The sequence below is a fragment of the Ammospiza caudacuta genome, chromosome 16 (assembly GCF_027887145.1).
Source record: "Ammospiza caudacuta isolate bAmmCau1 chromosome 16, bAmmCau1.pri, whole genome shotgun sequence".
NCBI classification, from domain to species: Eukaryota; Metazoa; Chordata; class Aves; order Passeriformes; family Passerellidae; genus Ammospiza; species Ammospiza caudacuta.
This window is the reverse complement of record NC_080608.1, coordinates 14,899,783-14,914,822: the sequence shown is the minus strand read 5'-3', so window position 1 is coordinate 14,914,822 and position 15,040 is coordinate 14,899,783. Positions and strand designations below refer to the sequence as shown.

General features: G+C 42.7%; 1 protein-coding gene across 4 annotated transcripts in view; it reads left to right on the top strand.

The window, feature by feature from the left end:
* The first annotated feature begins 1,225 nt into the window (after nucleotides 1-1,225).
* The window catches only part of RNF145 (ring finger protein 145), a 44,477-nt gene continuing 30,662 nt past the window's right edge, over nucleotides 1,226-15,040 (top strand). Inside the window, exons 1-2 of one of the 4 annotated variants that reach the window (XM_058815197.1) lie at nucleotides 1,226-1,441; nucleotides 10,425-10,638. In XM_058815197.1, coding sequence (XP_058671180.1) covers nucleotides 10,455-10,638 — 184 coding nt within the window. In that variant the 5' untranslated portion in view covers nucleotides 1,226-1,441; nucleotides 10,425-10,454. Of the gene's footprint in view, nucleotides 1,442-1,684; nucleotides 1,741-1,834; nucleotides 2,014-2,038; nucleotides 2,121-10,424; nucleotides 10,639-15,040 lie in introns of those variants that run through there. The other 3 variants (XM_058815200.1, XM_058815201.1, XM_058815199.1) reach the window with 3 other exon arrangements.

Below are 15,040 nucleotides of genomic sequence, written 5' to 3'. Positions count from 1 at the left end.
ACCTGCAGAGGTTTGGGAGACTCCTGTCAGTTGTGCCATTTGATCTCCTGCCTGCTGCATTCTGCAGTGACTGGAGTTAGGAGAAGACTGGCCCAGGGTGAACACCAAATGCACCATCTGAGGATGGATGTGTTCAAGCTATCCTTCTCCTGGAGTTTAGAAAACTTTTAAGTACTCAGACAAAGTAATTTTGCAAAGCACAATTCAAACAGACACCCAAACCCTTATTTAAATATCTCTGCTTCACAGAATTAAAGACGCTGTGTTGAGGTATTGTTAATACCTAGGTCTGTGAATGCTCCAGTTCATTAGAGATGGAAGGAAAAAAGCAATTATTAAGTTGGCCAGCCCAACCCTTGTGAACTACAGGATTTTCCAGTTCAGTGTATTCCCTCATTCCTCACCACAGCAAAGTGGGTTTTTTTTTTCATGTTCCAGACAATGTGGCTTTGTATTTTTTTTTTTTAACATTAAGGTAAAAAACATTACTCCTTTTGTGTCATAATTTTTTCCGTAGCATTTCAGAATGTGTTCTAGGGCTTGGCCATGCAACCCTGACAGGATGAGTAAATATTGGTGAGACTTATCTGTGAGCTGAAAAGTATGAAACTGTGTGCTGGGCTGGGCTGTGTGGGAGCAGCCCCTGGGCCGGGTCTCCAGCTGAAAAATGACAGTGCAATAATACAGCAAATCTGGTGCTTTTCTGGTTGGACTCACAGCAAAGGTGACGGGAGGCTCTGCAGTCCAACACTGGAAAAAACCGAGTCAACCTTAGTATTTAAAAGTAATACAGCACTTTGTGTTCCACAAGGCCACTAAGGAGTATTATTAAAATAGCAGGGCTGCCTTTTAAACATCTGCTCAGACACCACCTGAAATTTTGCTGACCGACTTTTCTGAGTCATTTCCCAGACTCGCAGCTGCCCTGGCGAGTCCGCACGTCCCGAGAGGACCCAAATCCCTGCGCTCCCACAGGAATTTAAACCCCAGCCTCCGCCTTTCAGGGATGTGGGCGGGCGAGAGGGTCCCGGCTTTATGGACAGAACCCGTTTAGGGCGGGGAGCGCTCCTCAGCCCAAATCCCGGCTCTTTTCCCCCAAAACCCCGCTCCGCTCCCTCCGCCCCCACCCCGAACCTGCCCGGGGGGGAGCGGAGGAGCCTCTTCGCGGGCGGGGCGTGCGCATGCGCGGAGAGGGGCGGCGCGCGCGCGCAGGCAGCGGGGCCATGGCCGCCCGTCCGCGGGGCCGCGGGGAGTCGGCGGCGCCCTGAGGCGGCGCGGCGCGGCCATGGTGCCTCGAGGAGCCGCTCTGCCGCCGGGCACCGAACCGCCGCCGCCGTCGGCGTGAGAAGCGCGGAGCCACCGCCGCGCCACCGGGGAGCAGGAGCGAGAGGAGGAGGAAGAGCAGGAGGAGGAGGCGGCGGCGGCGACCCCGCGGGTTCAGGTGATTCCCGCACGCGCCGCCTCAGGCGCGCGCGCGCGCGCCCCCGCGGCGCCCCCCGCCCGCCACTCCCGCGCCCCCTCCGCGCCCCCTCCGCGCCCCCGCTTCTCCCGCGCGTGTCCGCGCCGGTGCCGGGGCTCCCTCCCCGGCCTTCCCTGCGCGCAGCCCCCCTCCGGCTCCTCCCCGCCCTCCGCCCCCCTTCCCCTCCCCGCTCCCCTCCTCCGCCGGCGCCGGGAGCCGCCGGGGTTACTGGAGTTCAGCGGGGCCGGGCAGGATGCGCGGGGCTGCTCGCGGCGCCGGCGGTGAGCGCGGGAGTTGCGCCGGGCGGGGAAGGAGTGTCCTGTCGGGGAGAGGGGTAAGGGGGCCGCGGTTCGCATGCCCGTGCTGGAGCCGGGGGTGAGTGCGGGCTCCCGCAGCCCTGACACAGCTTGGGCGGAGGGCTGCGGTGCTGCCCGCCCTGCCTGGGCTCGGGCTGTGCCCGCAGCCGGCTGAGCATCCCCCGGGCCGGCTGAGACACGGAGCGGAGCCGGGCACCTCTCCTGGAGACGGGCCCTGGAGCATATGGTCATGCTTATGTAAGGAGCAGCCTGCCCGTGGCGTGGAGAACAGGGCTCTTTGCATCTTCCCTACTTATGTCATGTCAGTCGGTTTTATGAGACCTTCTGTAGCCCTATAAAATAAGGTTTGTGATGAGAATTTTCATTTTTCTTCTGTGCTCGGGAGTAGTTCTGTGTACCAAGAATACTTGTGACAGATGGAGCTCTTAGAGGGATGCTTACCTTCTGGTTGTGCTGCCTTTTTGGGGGTGTGTGTGGGACCCGGTGCATAAATAATGTAATTGGGGGAATAAAGTGGAAAAAAAAGTGAATTCTTTTTGTGCGTGATGCCGCAAGTATCAGCAAATGAAGGAGAATGTTAGAAGCTATGGGTGAAATATACCAAAGAAAAGTGAGGTTTGTGTAATATGACTCATAAATATTAGGCATTTGTGATCTCATTCAGAATACTTTTCTTTTGAAATCTGTAGGTGTTGCGGTATTCATTTCTTCTGCAGCTTTTAGTACACGAGTTTCTGTTAACTTGTGTTTCAGACTTGGATACTTTCACATATATTTCAGTTAGGGTTTGTCTGTGCTTGTAGTGTGTCTGTAAAGATAAAACTTGGGAGGAGAAGAAGGAAATAATTCTTTTTGTGGGGTAAATGAAGATAGATTTAAAAATAGAAAAAATACTTTGGTTAGGTGGGCGCTCTAAGCTGACTTCGGTTTTTCTGTAAGCTTGGCTTTTTTTTGTTGGTTATCTTAGGTGGGGGCCTGTGCATGAGAAACTGTATCTTTTTTTTGTTTCTGGTTAGCTTTAGTAACTAATAATCAGCTCTGGTTTTCGAGTCATAATATCACTCGTGTTTAATTAATTGCTGAACTCATTTGCATTAGGAAATGGTTGTCTTTGCGACCACCATTACACAGAAGGTTCATCAGCAATCTTACAGAGCAATATAAAACTACTGCTCATCCAGAACAAGAATTCGCCTTGTTTACATCAGCCTTGAGGAGCTGCTGATGTTAGAGCCATTTGATTCTGACCGAGACATGAACTGAGTCGGTTCCTTGGAAGAAATGCTGGGGAATTCCTTCCTTTGGGAGAGAGGATGGGCAGAGATCGGTTTCTCGGTCCGGTTCGGCAGCCGGAGCCCTTGGTGCAGAGGCAGAAAGGAGCATCGCGCCCGTGAGCTCTGAGCCATGGGTGTGTCCTGCAAAACTCCGTGAGCTGCTTGGTGCTTGGTGTTGGGCTCACACAAACCTTCTCCGAGCTGTTTGCTAAACTTGGGTCGGTTTCCTCCTCTTCAAACAGTGCAGATGGCTCCTCTTCCCCTCCTCGGGAACCCGTGTGGTGCTTTACTCTTCCGAGCCCATTTTTAGCTCAAATACACCTGGCAGTGTTTGCTGTGGTTAGTGGACAGTTCACCATCGCTTTGCTTTTTAAGTGTGCATTCAAGGCCAGTCCTTCATTGCGATTCAGGCATCTGTACCTGTTTCCCTGCCCTTCCAGCAACTCTCATTTCAGAGGCCCTGCTGCTCTGTAATTAGCAGCATTCTTGGGAGGAGCACTCACAAGTGGGTACTTCATCTTGAGGAGCTTTTCTGGAAGAATTCTTTGGTTGCGTATCTTGAGTTTGAGCTTATTTTAAAGGGAACTTTGCTGGGTATTTCCACTGTGTGTTTGATATTTCTGTCAAGCGAGTCTGGTGCTGCAGGAAGCTGAGCTGCCTGTTTCACAGGCCTCGAAGCTTTATTTACATGATTCCAAAAACAGATAAGGCAGCAGCAGCAATGGAAACTTTATCAGTGCTGACCTAGAGAAATCTTGAAAGTCTTATTTTCTATTTTAACTTCTTCCCAGTCTGGTAGCTAGTTATTGTCATTGCAGGTTCTAAACATAGGCTGTGTCTGAAATGGCTAAAAACTGCCTGGGCAACTGTGGAGGATGAAATATATTTCATCCCGTTGTGTGGCTTCATCCTGGTAACACGTTTGGGTTGCAGGGTTTTTGTGAGCTTTGCCTGTGGCTGGTGTTCCTGGGATCCAGCTCTCTGGGGTGGGATGTCACTGCATCATCTCGGGCTCTCATTAATGCTCCCTGTGCAGCTCCTCTGGGTATTCTCTCCTCTGCAGAGGCGCTTTGGGATTGCTGCCCAGATTTTCTCAGAATGTGCTGATACAAATGTGGTTAGGCAGGCTTGTAGGTGTGGGCTTGCAAACACGGGCTGTGATGGCAAAAAAACTGCTGAATAACTGGTTAATAAACCAAACCTTGAACTGGTGAGAAACCGGGGAGCCAGAAAGGGCCTTGGAGCAGTTTGGTTTGTTGAGTCAACCTAGATTTTCTTCTGAAGATTTTAATTAAAGATATTATTAATTATATTTTAATTTTAATGAATTAGCTTGCTGTCTTTCAGGTGCTCAGCTAAGCTGTGATCTCAAAACCACGCAGCCCCTCTTAGTGTGACTGGATTTGAACTGATCATGTGCAGGCAGGGTGTGGATCCCAGAGGAATGCACAGAAGGAAGGATTTTGCTGCATACCTGGTGGATTTGTTAACCTTTGTTAACACATGTTAGTCCCCGAGTTCAGTTCCTTTGTCTTACCCGCTCATTATGAAAAATAAAAGCCACAGGATGTTTTACAGGCTACCAATAAATAATATAATGCACTTGCTATATAATTGAGAGTGGGCTGAAACTGTTAATAGTGTATAATGTACTTGAGAAATAAATCTTTAAGGAAAACTTAATCGTCACAGCTCTGTGATATGTATCTTCATTTCGTAGATTGCTTTTCTTTCCCCTCATATAAAATATGCTAGAATTAATGAAAGTTGGGAATGTAGATTATTTTTTTATTCTTTGCAATTAACCTTCCGTAGTTGCTTTTGTCCATTTTTAATATGCCTGTAATGTGAATTCATGTTCACTGAAGTCCCTGTGAACAGAGAAGAGTTTGACCTAATTTATTTTGCAGTAACATTTGCTTTTGCAAAACACGTGCTATATTTGTTTGGAATGGTTAACCTCAGCTGTGCCACAGTTCACAACTGAATGAGTCTTGGATGAGTAGGAATGTAGGAATTACTGTGTTTTCCAGGTAGAAATACCAGTTCTTCAGGCACACCATTGCAGCAGTTGTACAGCAATCCATATTGTTAGACCAGATGGGGGAAAAAGGGGAAAAAAATAAGGAGAAAGAGAAAATAAGGAGAAAAAAAAAATGTTGTTTGTTCTTGCTAACTGCTTACACAGCAAGATCAAGCTGTCTGTTTGCTGACTGACTCTCTAAACCTATAAATGGAAGGCTGAATAGTCTCTGGTTATTATTTGGAATTGCTGAACACCTGCAGGGATCCAGGGTGAGCATTACTGGGAGCAGTGACTGGGTGCCAGTGCTGGTGTTGCTGAGCACGTCTGCAGTGTTCCAGGGCTTTGTTCCTGCTCCTGGATCTCGCTGGATCTGTCCTCCTCAGCAGAAACCATTGATTGCTGTCCTTGTTAGCCAGTTTCAATTGTATGGGAGCAAGGCAGCCTTTCCCTCTCCTTGGCACTGTCTGCGAGGGAGAGAGCCCTTCTGATGGATTGGTGACTCACGTACTCTCACTTCTAGGTTTGTTTTTGTTTCTCTACACAATCACACAGGGAGATTCTTTTCTAAGTGCATATTTGATAAACCTTTTAGTCCTGTTCCTTCCCTTTGCTTCCCTTTGTTCTCTCCCTCCCAAACTGATGATAGAAGGATCTGAGTCTTTGAAGAATGGGATTCTTCTGTAATTCAAATTCTTTTTGCACCTCAGACCAGGACAGGTGTAAAGAAGGGAGTGAGTGGGTAGAACCCAGCTGATGGGTCTAATTTTGGTTGTTGGACTGTGACACTGAACTTTTTTCTACAGCTACAGATTGGAGTTGTATGTTTTGTATTTTGTTTGGGTTTATTTTTTAAATTTTTTTTTTTCCTTTTCAAAGCCTGTCTAGCCAAGTTTACCTCAAAAGAAAACAAAAGGTTTTCCTGGTGATATTTTTAGTTTCAGAATCTATTACTGAAAATTAATCTAACTAAACTACAGACCAGAATCCGCTTGTTAACGGATGTATCCAGAGTAACTGGAGTTTCATGGATGTGAGAAACAGAAGGTGAAATTCTCTCTTTTGGATTTTAGTCAATCTTGCCAAGTATTTTAGGTTGTGATGCTGTAGCAGAATGAGCATCTTGTTCACAGATGTGAGGTGAATGTTGCAGGATCAAGTCTGGTTTTGAGGTTCTGATTTGACTGGAATTACTTTCTGTGGTGATTATTGGTGGCAATAGGCTTGGAATAACTTACATTTGCAGGTATTCCAGTTTCTTTCTGTAACTATTTAGTAACTTTATGATTAATGCTTTCCTAAATGTACAAACTTTTCTCTGTTAATGTAATTTTGTACCTGTTTGGATAAATGAGTGTGGATTTTTCCTGGCCCTTGTGCTGCTTTATCAGGGCATATTTTCTGCCTGTGATGTGATGGATTTATATTTATGTTGGTGCAGAAGCAACAGTTACACTGGTTTAAGTGGCAGAATTCACAGCTTCAGCTGAAATGGCAAAATTTTGTTGTGATAAAACTTCAGAAAAAAAATTCTGTGAAAGGAAAAATGTGTGTTATCTTTGAGAGGGTATGTGCTGTGTGATCACACTCAAGATGGTCTGTTCTGCTGAGGGAATGAGCTGGGACAACTTGAAGGAGTTTTTTCCTTTTTTCTTTTAATTGATTTTTGCCAATTCTACTGTTTTCTTTAAGGCTAACCAGGAATATGCTATTGACAAAATGGGTGTGCCAGGGGAGGGAGGGATTTTTGAAATATAATTGTTATGAACCAAAAATGAACACTCCATGTTCCTTGAACAATCAGTTATAAAGGGAGTTTTTTAAAAGGTTGTTTTGGCCAAATAGCACAGCTTAAGATCTGAAATCTGAAGTTCTTGGTCTTGGCTTTTGCTGGAATTGAGTTAATTTTGGTAACTGGTGCAGTGCTGTGTTTTGGATTTAGTACAAGACTAATGTTGATGGCACACCAATGGTTTATTTGGTGCCAGGCAGTGCCTGCTCTAAATCAAGGACTGTTCAGTTTCCTGTGCTCTGACAGTGAGCAGGTGCACAAGGAGCTGGGGGAACTGGGCAAAGGGAAATTCCACAGCACAGAACCTCATGGCCAGAGTATGAACGGGGGGAATTGGCTGGGAGACACCGACTGCTGCTCAGGGACTGGGTGGGCACTGGTCAGTGTGTGGTGAGCAACTGCATTGTGGCACTGGTTTCTCTTGGGTTTTAGTCCTCTCTTTTTCTGTTCTTTTTTTGGTTATTATCTGCTATTCACCGCAGTTACTATCATTGTCACTATTCTGTCATTATTTTATTTATTGAAGTGTTCTTATTTCAACCCAAGGTTTTTGCCCTTTTTTTCCAATTCTCTCCATCCCACTGGGAGGGGTGATGGTGATCAAGTGGCTGTGTGATATTAATTCCCAGCAGGAGTTAAACCGTGGCAGTCTTCCTGAGATTGTTCCTTTTCTTACTCTAATTTGGAACAGGGAGATGTTTGAAATCATGGGAAAAAATTTTGAAACACAAACAAGTGGCTCCCCAGTCCATGTTTTGGCCTTGTACAACAAGTGACCTATTTTTTTTTTTCCTAACGTCTGAACATCCAGCAACTCCTGTCATCATCATTTATCTAAAGGTTTTAGAGGTTTAACGTTGTGGTTGTTTTTTTGTTTGTTTTTACACCAATCAAAATAATGTATTGTGAGAGCTCTTTACAATATAATGAGCTTAGAGCAATGGACTTTGCTTGTCTCTATTTCGTTCTGTTAGAACTTGGCAGCCATTACAACTGAGCCTTTATTCAACACATCCGCATTTCTAGTGGAGTTAATTTTAAAGGGTTTCTTCTTAGTATTGGGGTTTTTTTGTCGCTCAGGCACAGAAGATGCTGTGCAGTTGCAGTGGCTGCTCCTCAGCACTTCCGTTGTGACATGATGTGGTTTTCAAAGTTTGTGTTGCTTTTGTTTCGGCAGCATTTGAAATTGAATTATTCTTTTAGATAATCTAAATGTTGCCCTTTTTTATCTGCTGTATCTCAAGTATGAGTGCATGAATTTGGGAGGCAGAATTTTTCAGCTTAATTTGGATGTGCTGATCCTCAAGTTAACTTTCAGTATTAAGTTGTCCATGTAATTCTCTTTTTGGAGTAATTAAGGAAAGTGAAAGCTCACGTGAAAGTTACCTTCTTGTCATGCATCTTTGGTTGTTGTTGACTGAAAAAGGTTTGACAGTTTTTAGAATGTAATTTGATATCAGGCACTTGTTGTCACTTTACGTGGATATTTTTATGACAGATTGAAAACCTGTCAGTCCCTGCTCATCCCTATCCCTACATCCTGATCTACTTAGAAAAGGAACCTAGTAAAAAATGGGGAGGCAGCCTAATTTCTGAGTTTTGATAAAATTTATGAACTTAACAAACCCATAGATTTTTCATAATTCTGGGACATGTAAAATATTTTGATGTGAATTACATAAACTTGTAATTTTTTGTAACTCCCTGTATCCAACTTTGTAACTCCCAACTTCTGTTTGTACAATACCATCCCTTTAAACTCAGTCTTTTATTCACAAAAAATGTTGAATGCTCTGATTCTGTAGTAGCTGCTTGGGTGGTAGTTTTGTAAATAATCTAAATATTTGTAATCTTCTGGCTGACCTTTTAATTTGTGTTGGGCAGCTCTGTGAAATGCTGGTGTTGTGTGGGGTGCCCGATGTGGTTGGGAGGCACTTCCTGCGTGAGGGGAAGGATGTGCTCCCCTTGGGGTTTGTAGAGCTCTGTAAAAAGTGCCAGCATTTACATAACTTGAGAAATCAGACTGTGGGCTAGACAATGGCAGGCAACAGCCCTGCAACCTGTGGTTTATTGAGCCACATCTCAGTTTTGATCTGTCCTGACTTCTTGAGCTAATTTAATTTTATGTCATCATGGCTTGAGAGGTGTGACATGAACAGTTTGCAGTGTCATCCAGGCCATGGCAACACAAATCAAACCTCACACGAGGCTTGTAAGTGAGAGGTCTTGGGGGTTTTTTTTGGTTATTTGGGCTGGGTTTTTTTCTTAATGTACATTTGCATGGTTTCACTTCATGCTGGACTGCCGTGCTGGCTTGAGGTATAGAACTTGCACAGCTACAAAAGCTTTTATAACTTAGACAGGGACAATATGAATAAAGTCCTGTAAAATTATATTTAAAAGTGTAGTTCAAGTGCAGGTTTTCCATATCTTTGCTCAGGCTGCAGTTCTTTCCAGTTGTCCCCCTAATAATTGGTATTGGGAGCCTTTTAAGTCTGACCTTATGGGGGGCTGATTGTGCTGCAGATGATTTTACTTTGAGTGGCTTCTTGTGGATAAAAACTTGCTGGATCATCTCCATCTTCAACTGCACTTCCCTAATGCAGTCTGGGGTGAATCGTGTTCAAGGGATGGGCAGGTAAATGGTAAAACCAGCACATTTCATTTAGGAACAACTGTCAGTCTTAGCTGACAGGATGTCAAACTGATCCTTTTACTCTTTAAAATTATTTTGTTGGTGACTTCTGAGATGCTGTTGTGGACCAGCTGTTTTTTTAAAAAAATGCCCTTTTTTGTTGTGCATCATCCATCTTACGTGATGGCAAACTCCAAATTTAAATTACCTTTTAGTATTCACGAGTGAGGATATGGTCATTTGTTTGTATGATTCTTTGTGAGTTACACAGAAATGAATAGAATTAGTTCCATTGTTGGTCCCAATCTTCAAAACACACAGCCCTCAAATTATATAAATAGATAAATTTGTAGAGGTTAATGAAGGCTGCAAATGATTTTTTAAGGCTTTTTGGTATTTGAAAATTACTTATTGCAATTTGCATTGAGGAAGTGAATCCAAAATATTTACAGACCTGCCTTAATGGGTGATTATTTAATTTGAGAGACACAGAAATAGTGCTAAGCTAGATGGATGTAGTGTCTGAATTTTATTGGTGTTTGGTTTCTAAAGCATAGAGTGTTGCATTCTGATGCTGTTCATGTAAATGTTTATGTAGTACCTACCACACTGGGGGGTTTCAGTGAGATCTCAGCTGCTAAATGGGTGTAAATAAGAGCTGTCCACACCCCCTTAGAGCATTTTCATGCCATTAACTTGCCCTCCCCCCATTTTACAGTGTCACCATGGAAAAAACTGCTAGCAAATTGACCTTTATATAGCCAAAATAGAAGCAGTCCTGTGTGGATTTGAGTTTAACTCAGTTGATTCATTCAGCCGTTTGTGGCCACACAGGAAGCCCCATTCACAGGATCACAAAGCCTAATGGCTGTTTGTACAGTGGGATTGATCTGATTACTCTTCTCTCTCTTGTGCTATTTGCAGTCTGCTGCCAATTCACAGAAAGGGAAGAGAATGGCTGCAAAGGAGAAGTTGGAGGCAGTGTTAAACGTGGCCCTAAGGGTCCCCAGCATCATGCTGTTGGATGTCTTGTACAGATGGGATGTCAGCTCATTCTTCCAGCAGATCCAAAGAAGTAGCCTGCACAACAACCCTCTCTTCCAGTACAAGTACTTGGCCCTTAATATGCATTATGTGGGTAAGTATAGATCTATTCAAGAGAAAATACTACTCTACTAAATACCTTTTGGCTTGCTACAAGAATTTTAAGAATTTAGTAACAGCATGTTAATATATTGATTACAGAGAATAACATGACAATGCATTCATTACAGTCCTGCCTAAGGGACAGTTTATGTTAGCAGCAAAGAAATCTTACCCAGGGTTTTTACTGATTGTTGTTATTTAGCTTTTACAAGTAGCTGTGAAACGCTGTGCAGACAAGAAGTATAAAAACTTAACATTAAACAAGAGGCTAGAGAAAATGTGGCCTGGTTTGGACTGACCACAGCACTAGAAATTTAGTTTTCTCTGCTGCACCATTCTGGCTCTTCAGTTTACACCCTTATGAACCATCTCTGTGCTGTGAGTGGATCCAAGCAGGTAACCAGCCCTTGTGTTGCAGATAAATGGACAAAATTACTAACTCAGGCAGCTGAGGTGTTAACCTTGGCCTGCAAGTCCAGCTCTGGAATGCCAGATATCTGTTTCTGGGAGATGAAAGGATTGGTGTGCTGGGACCTGCTCTCCAGGTGAGAGTGTGATTCATCTGCACATGGGGTGAATTAGGGACTGGATTTGGGCAGCTGAGGTTGATCTCTGGCAAGCATCTGCCTGAGCACTGCCTGCCTTGGAGAGAAAGGGCTAGCATATAATTTAACCACTCTGGAGTGTTTCTTCCTTCTAGATGGTTTTGGAAGATAAAGATGCTCTGCAGTCAGCTGAAGGAAACACACTTTACTTAAGCAGTTAGGAAACTGTGGGCTTTTGAAGGAGCATGTCCTGACTTTAATCCTGACTGTGTAAGTGCTGGCATGAGGCTTCCCTTTTTTTGTGATGCTTGTTGTCTGGAAACCATTTACTGCACTAAAAGTGTGTGCAGCTTTCTTTGTTATGGCTCCACTGTCCTCGTGCTGGGATGACAGTGTACTTACAGTACAAAACATTGGTGTCACAGTTCCCTTTTCCTCTGTCTGTGGGAGAGGACAGCTCTGTTTGGAGCTGGTGAATGTGACACAGGTGAATGTGACACAGGACTGTGGTGGCCTGTACCTGCATACAGCTGTCTTTCTCTTGCATTTGTGTGCACACACAAAGCTTTTAATGATCACTGTATCAGATCAGCTTCTAATGCAGAATTAAAAGCTGTGCAGTAGGTTTTCAAGATGGCAGTGGGTAATTTCCAGCTCTGACAAAGCCCCTCTTAATAGGCATTTAATAATCTTTTCCTTGTTAAAGTATGTTGAGATACACCAATAAAAAACACTACAGAGAGAATGAGTATTGTTACCGAAGAATTTCCCATCTGGTTGCTATTTTTGTACCAAACCAGGGAAATCTGACTTTTTCCTCCTTCTACAAGGGGTACTTTTGTCCTGGTGAACAATCACTCAGCAGTTCTTTTACTTCTTGCTTTTATGACATTGAATGTATGCACTTCTGTTTCTCTAGCTGGTGGTTGCTGAACAAGAAAAGCTTCTAAATTGTCAAACAAGGTGCCTGTTTTAAAAGATTTTCAGACAATTTTTAGTGACAAAACTTTTCACATAAAGTTGCTGTGTTTCATTTCCTTGGTTGTTGGGGATTTAAGCTGTGTCAGGGTAAAGCTGGGCTAAATCAATTTACATGCCTCCATGGCATTTTATATAGATTTAGTTGCACTGCTTTAGAGTATAACATTAATTAAGATGATGTATCAAAATATATAAATTGGATTTGTAGGGAAAACAAAGTACTTTTCCACCAGTTTGGAGAATTGAGCTTCTTTGAAGATACATTTGAGGAAATTAATGCCAGCATAGAATTTAAACAACAATTCACCGTGGATGTGTTTCAACATACTAATCTGCTTTATTTAGGAAAAAGAAAAATCCTCTGTTCATATTTTCAGTTAGGAAACACTATCAGCAAATGCAGTGGCAGCTTTGCAGTATCAAACAATCACTGAATTTCTTCTACAAGCCAGTATCTTGTAGTGCTATATATAGTGCTATGTAAGTGCTTCCAGCAGTTGAGGAAATTGGGTGCATCTATCTCAGGGAGATGCTCAAGGAACAATTTGATTAGAGAGCCCTAAAAATTAATAAACTCTTCCAATCTTTATATAGTGAACCTTTTCCTGGAACTAAGGAGACAGAATTGGAAATTTGTTCAGAACTGGGGGTTACCAGGAGTCTTTTCTATTTAAATGTAACAAGTGAAATGATGTGTGCTCCTGTGTGATTCCCATTCCAGTTAACAGTACTGTGAGTATAATAAAAGCTCCTGAAATGTACTTTGTTCTTTTAAACAACTTTTCCTTTTCATATCTTTCAATAAAACAGCTCTTATCTGCTTGAGCAAAGGAAAATACTCAGTCCTGATAACCACTCAACCACAAGTTCACCTGCATGAAATTCAACTAAATATGCACAGAGCAGTGCAAACAACAGAGATAAATTTCTGGTTAGAATTGGTGAAACCTCTGTGTAGGGTAGATTAGCACTTCTGCCAGACTTCTCCATTTTCTTCTGCACTGGAGTCTAGCTGTGAGAAAACAGACACTTCTTTTTGTGTTCTTTTGGTGGAGAAGGTGGAAAAAAGTTGAAACCACGTAATTTCCTCCTGTGAAGAAGGGCAAAGCAACGCTGTTTGTGCCAAGTGGTAAATACTCTGAGCTAGATGGAAAGAGTCATAAGCTTAACCTATAATCAGAGTCAGGCTTGGAATTTAAGTTACTGTCATGGGTGAGGCACAGAATTGCACAAAATACAGGGTTTTCTTACTCAAGAGTAAAAATAGAGCAGTTTTCTATCTTAAAATGTATTCTTTGTTATTACAAAAAATAAAAAGAAATTCTCAGGAAAAAAAAAAGGTGTTTGAATATTTGGAATAGGTGGGAGATGTGTCATCTTTCACAAGCCTGTTTGTAATGACAGTTTCTTGAACTGCATGGTTAATACTTTAATCTCTTGGTCACATCACTTGCTAGGTGCAAGCTGCTTGTTATGAATGCTGCTTTTATGAGGGGGGCTTGAGGGAGGAGAAACCTGCTGGACTTCCTGCCCTTTGTGCTGATTGCACCCTTGGTCTGCCCACTTCTCTTTAAGCTCTTGTGCTTTACGTAGATCTTTTATTTAGATTTCTTTTTTTGTGTTGCCTTTTTAGGGGCGAGATACTCTACTCTGGTACAAACACTGTAAGAAGTGCCAAGTGAAGCTTCAGTGTGAGAAGAAATGAGTTGTTTCAGTACAGAAACAAATTCCCTAAAATTGCAAGAGAGGATGCATGACTTAAATGTGTAAATACAGTTAATGCATACAAAGATGAGGTCCTACTTAGGATCAGCATCTCTGGCTTTGCTGCCTCATGTCTTCTGTCTTTCTCCTGCAGCAGCACTTGGATAAATGGCTAGTAGAACTATTTTCTGAGTGTTACTATTTAATTTTAAACTATAGCTATTTTTAATCAAGTGCAATTTGATGACATGGACTTGGTCTTTATTTCTTAAAATAATCACTTGTTACATCTTCTCATTCTCTTCTTGGATAAAATACAGTGTGTGCTGCAGTTGGTAGGACACAGGAGGAGGTAGAGAGTGTGCCATGCTCAAAATCCAGCACAGCCTTTTTTATTTTCTGACTCAGGACTGAAGATTCCTTTACTGCTCCCTAAACGTTGTAGGTTTTCCCTAAGCAGCTTTCTCAGCATATGGGTATTTTCAGGTAGCTTTTCTGTATAAAGCTGATGTCTCTTTTTTGGAAACCCACATTGCTACTTTTTTTTTTTTTTTTTTTTTTTTTTTAAAAGGAGCCACTAGCAGCCTTTTTGAAAGGAAGTGCTTGAAATTTTTGATTCTGAATACCAGTCTCATGACAGCATTGCAGCTTCTCTTAGTGATTTATAAAGAGTCTCCTAATCATATGGCAGAACCAGAATCAAAAGTCCATTTTATTTGTTCAGACAATACTGCAAATCTCTGTAAAGAACTCAATTTCTTGGATTATTTATACTTAAAGTGCCCAGTCTGTTATGCATTTAAAAATTGAAGAAACAGCTGTTGATGGCAGTACCCCAGTAATGAATAAATTGTTTTGTTGGCATTATTTTCACTGAGATGTGCAGATGTTGATAACAGGATTTCTGATCTCTGTTTATAGTTGTTCTGAGCCATGACTGAGTAAATGCCAATTTCCATATGTGCAAGCATGTTTAGATGTGTGCTTTCTCAGTTTGAACTAATTTTCTGGCATTTTCTGGAGGACAGGTATATGAAAGTATATCTTTTAAAAATCTTGCCTTGAGATGGATGATTTAGACATTGACAATTTATGAAATCTCTGTGTAAATTGCAGTGTAACCAGTCTGGTGGTTGGTTATCCTGAGAATTAAAAATAAATGTG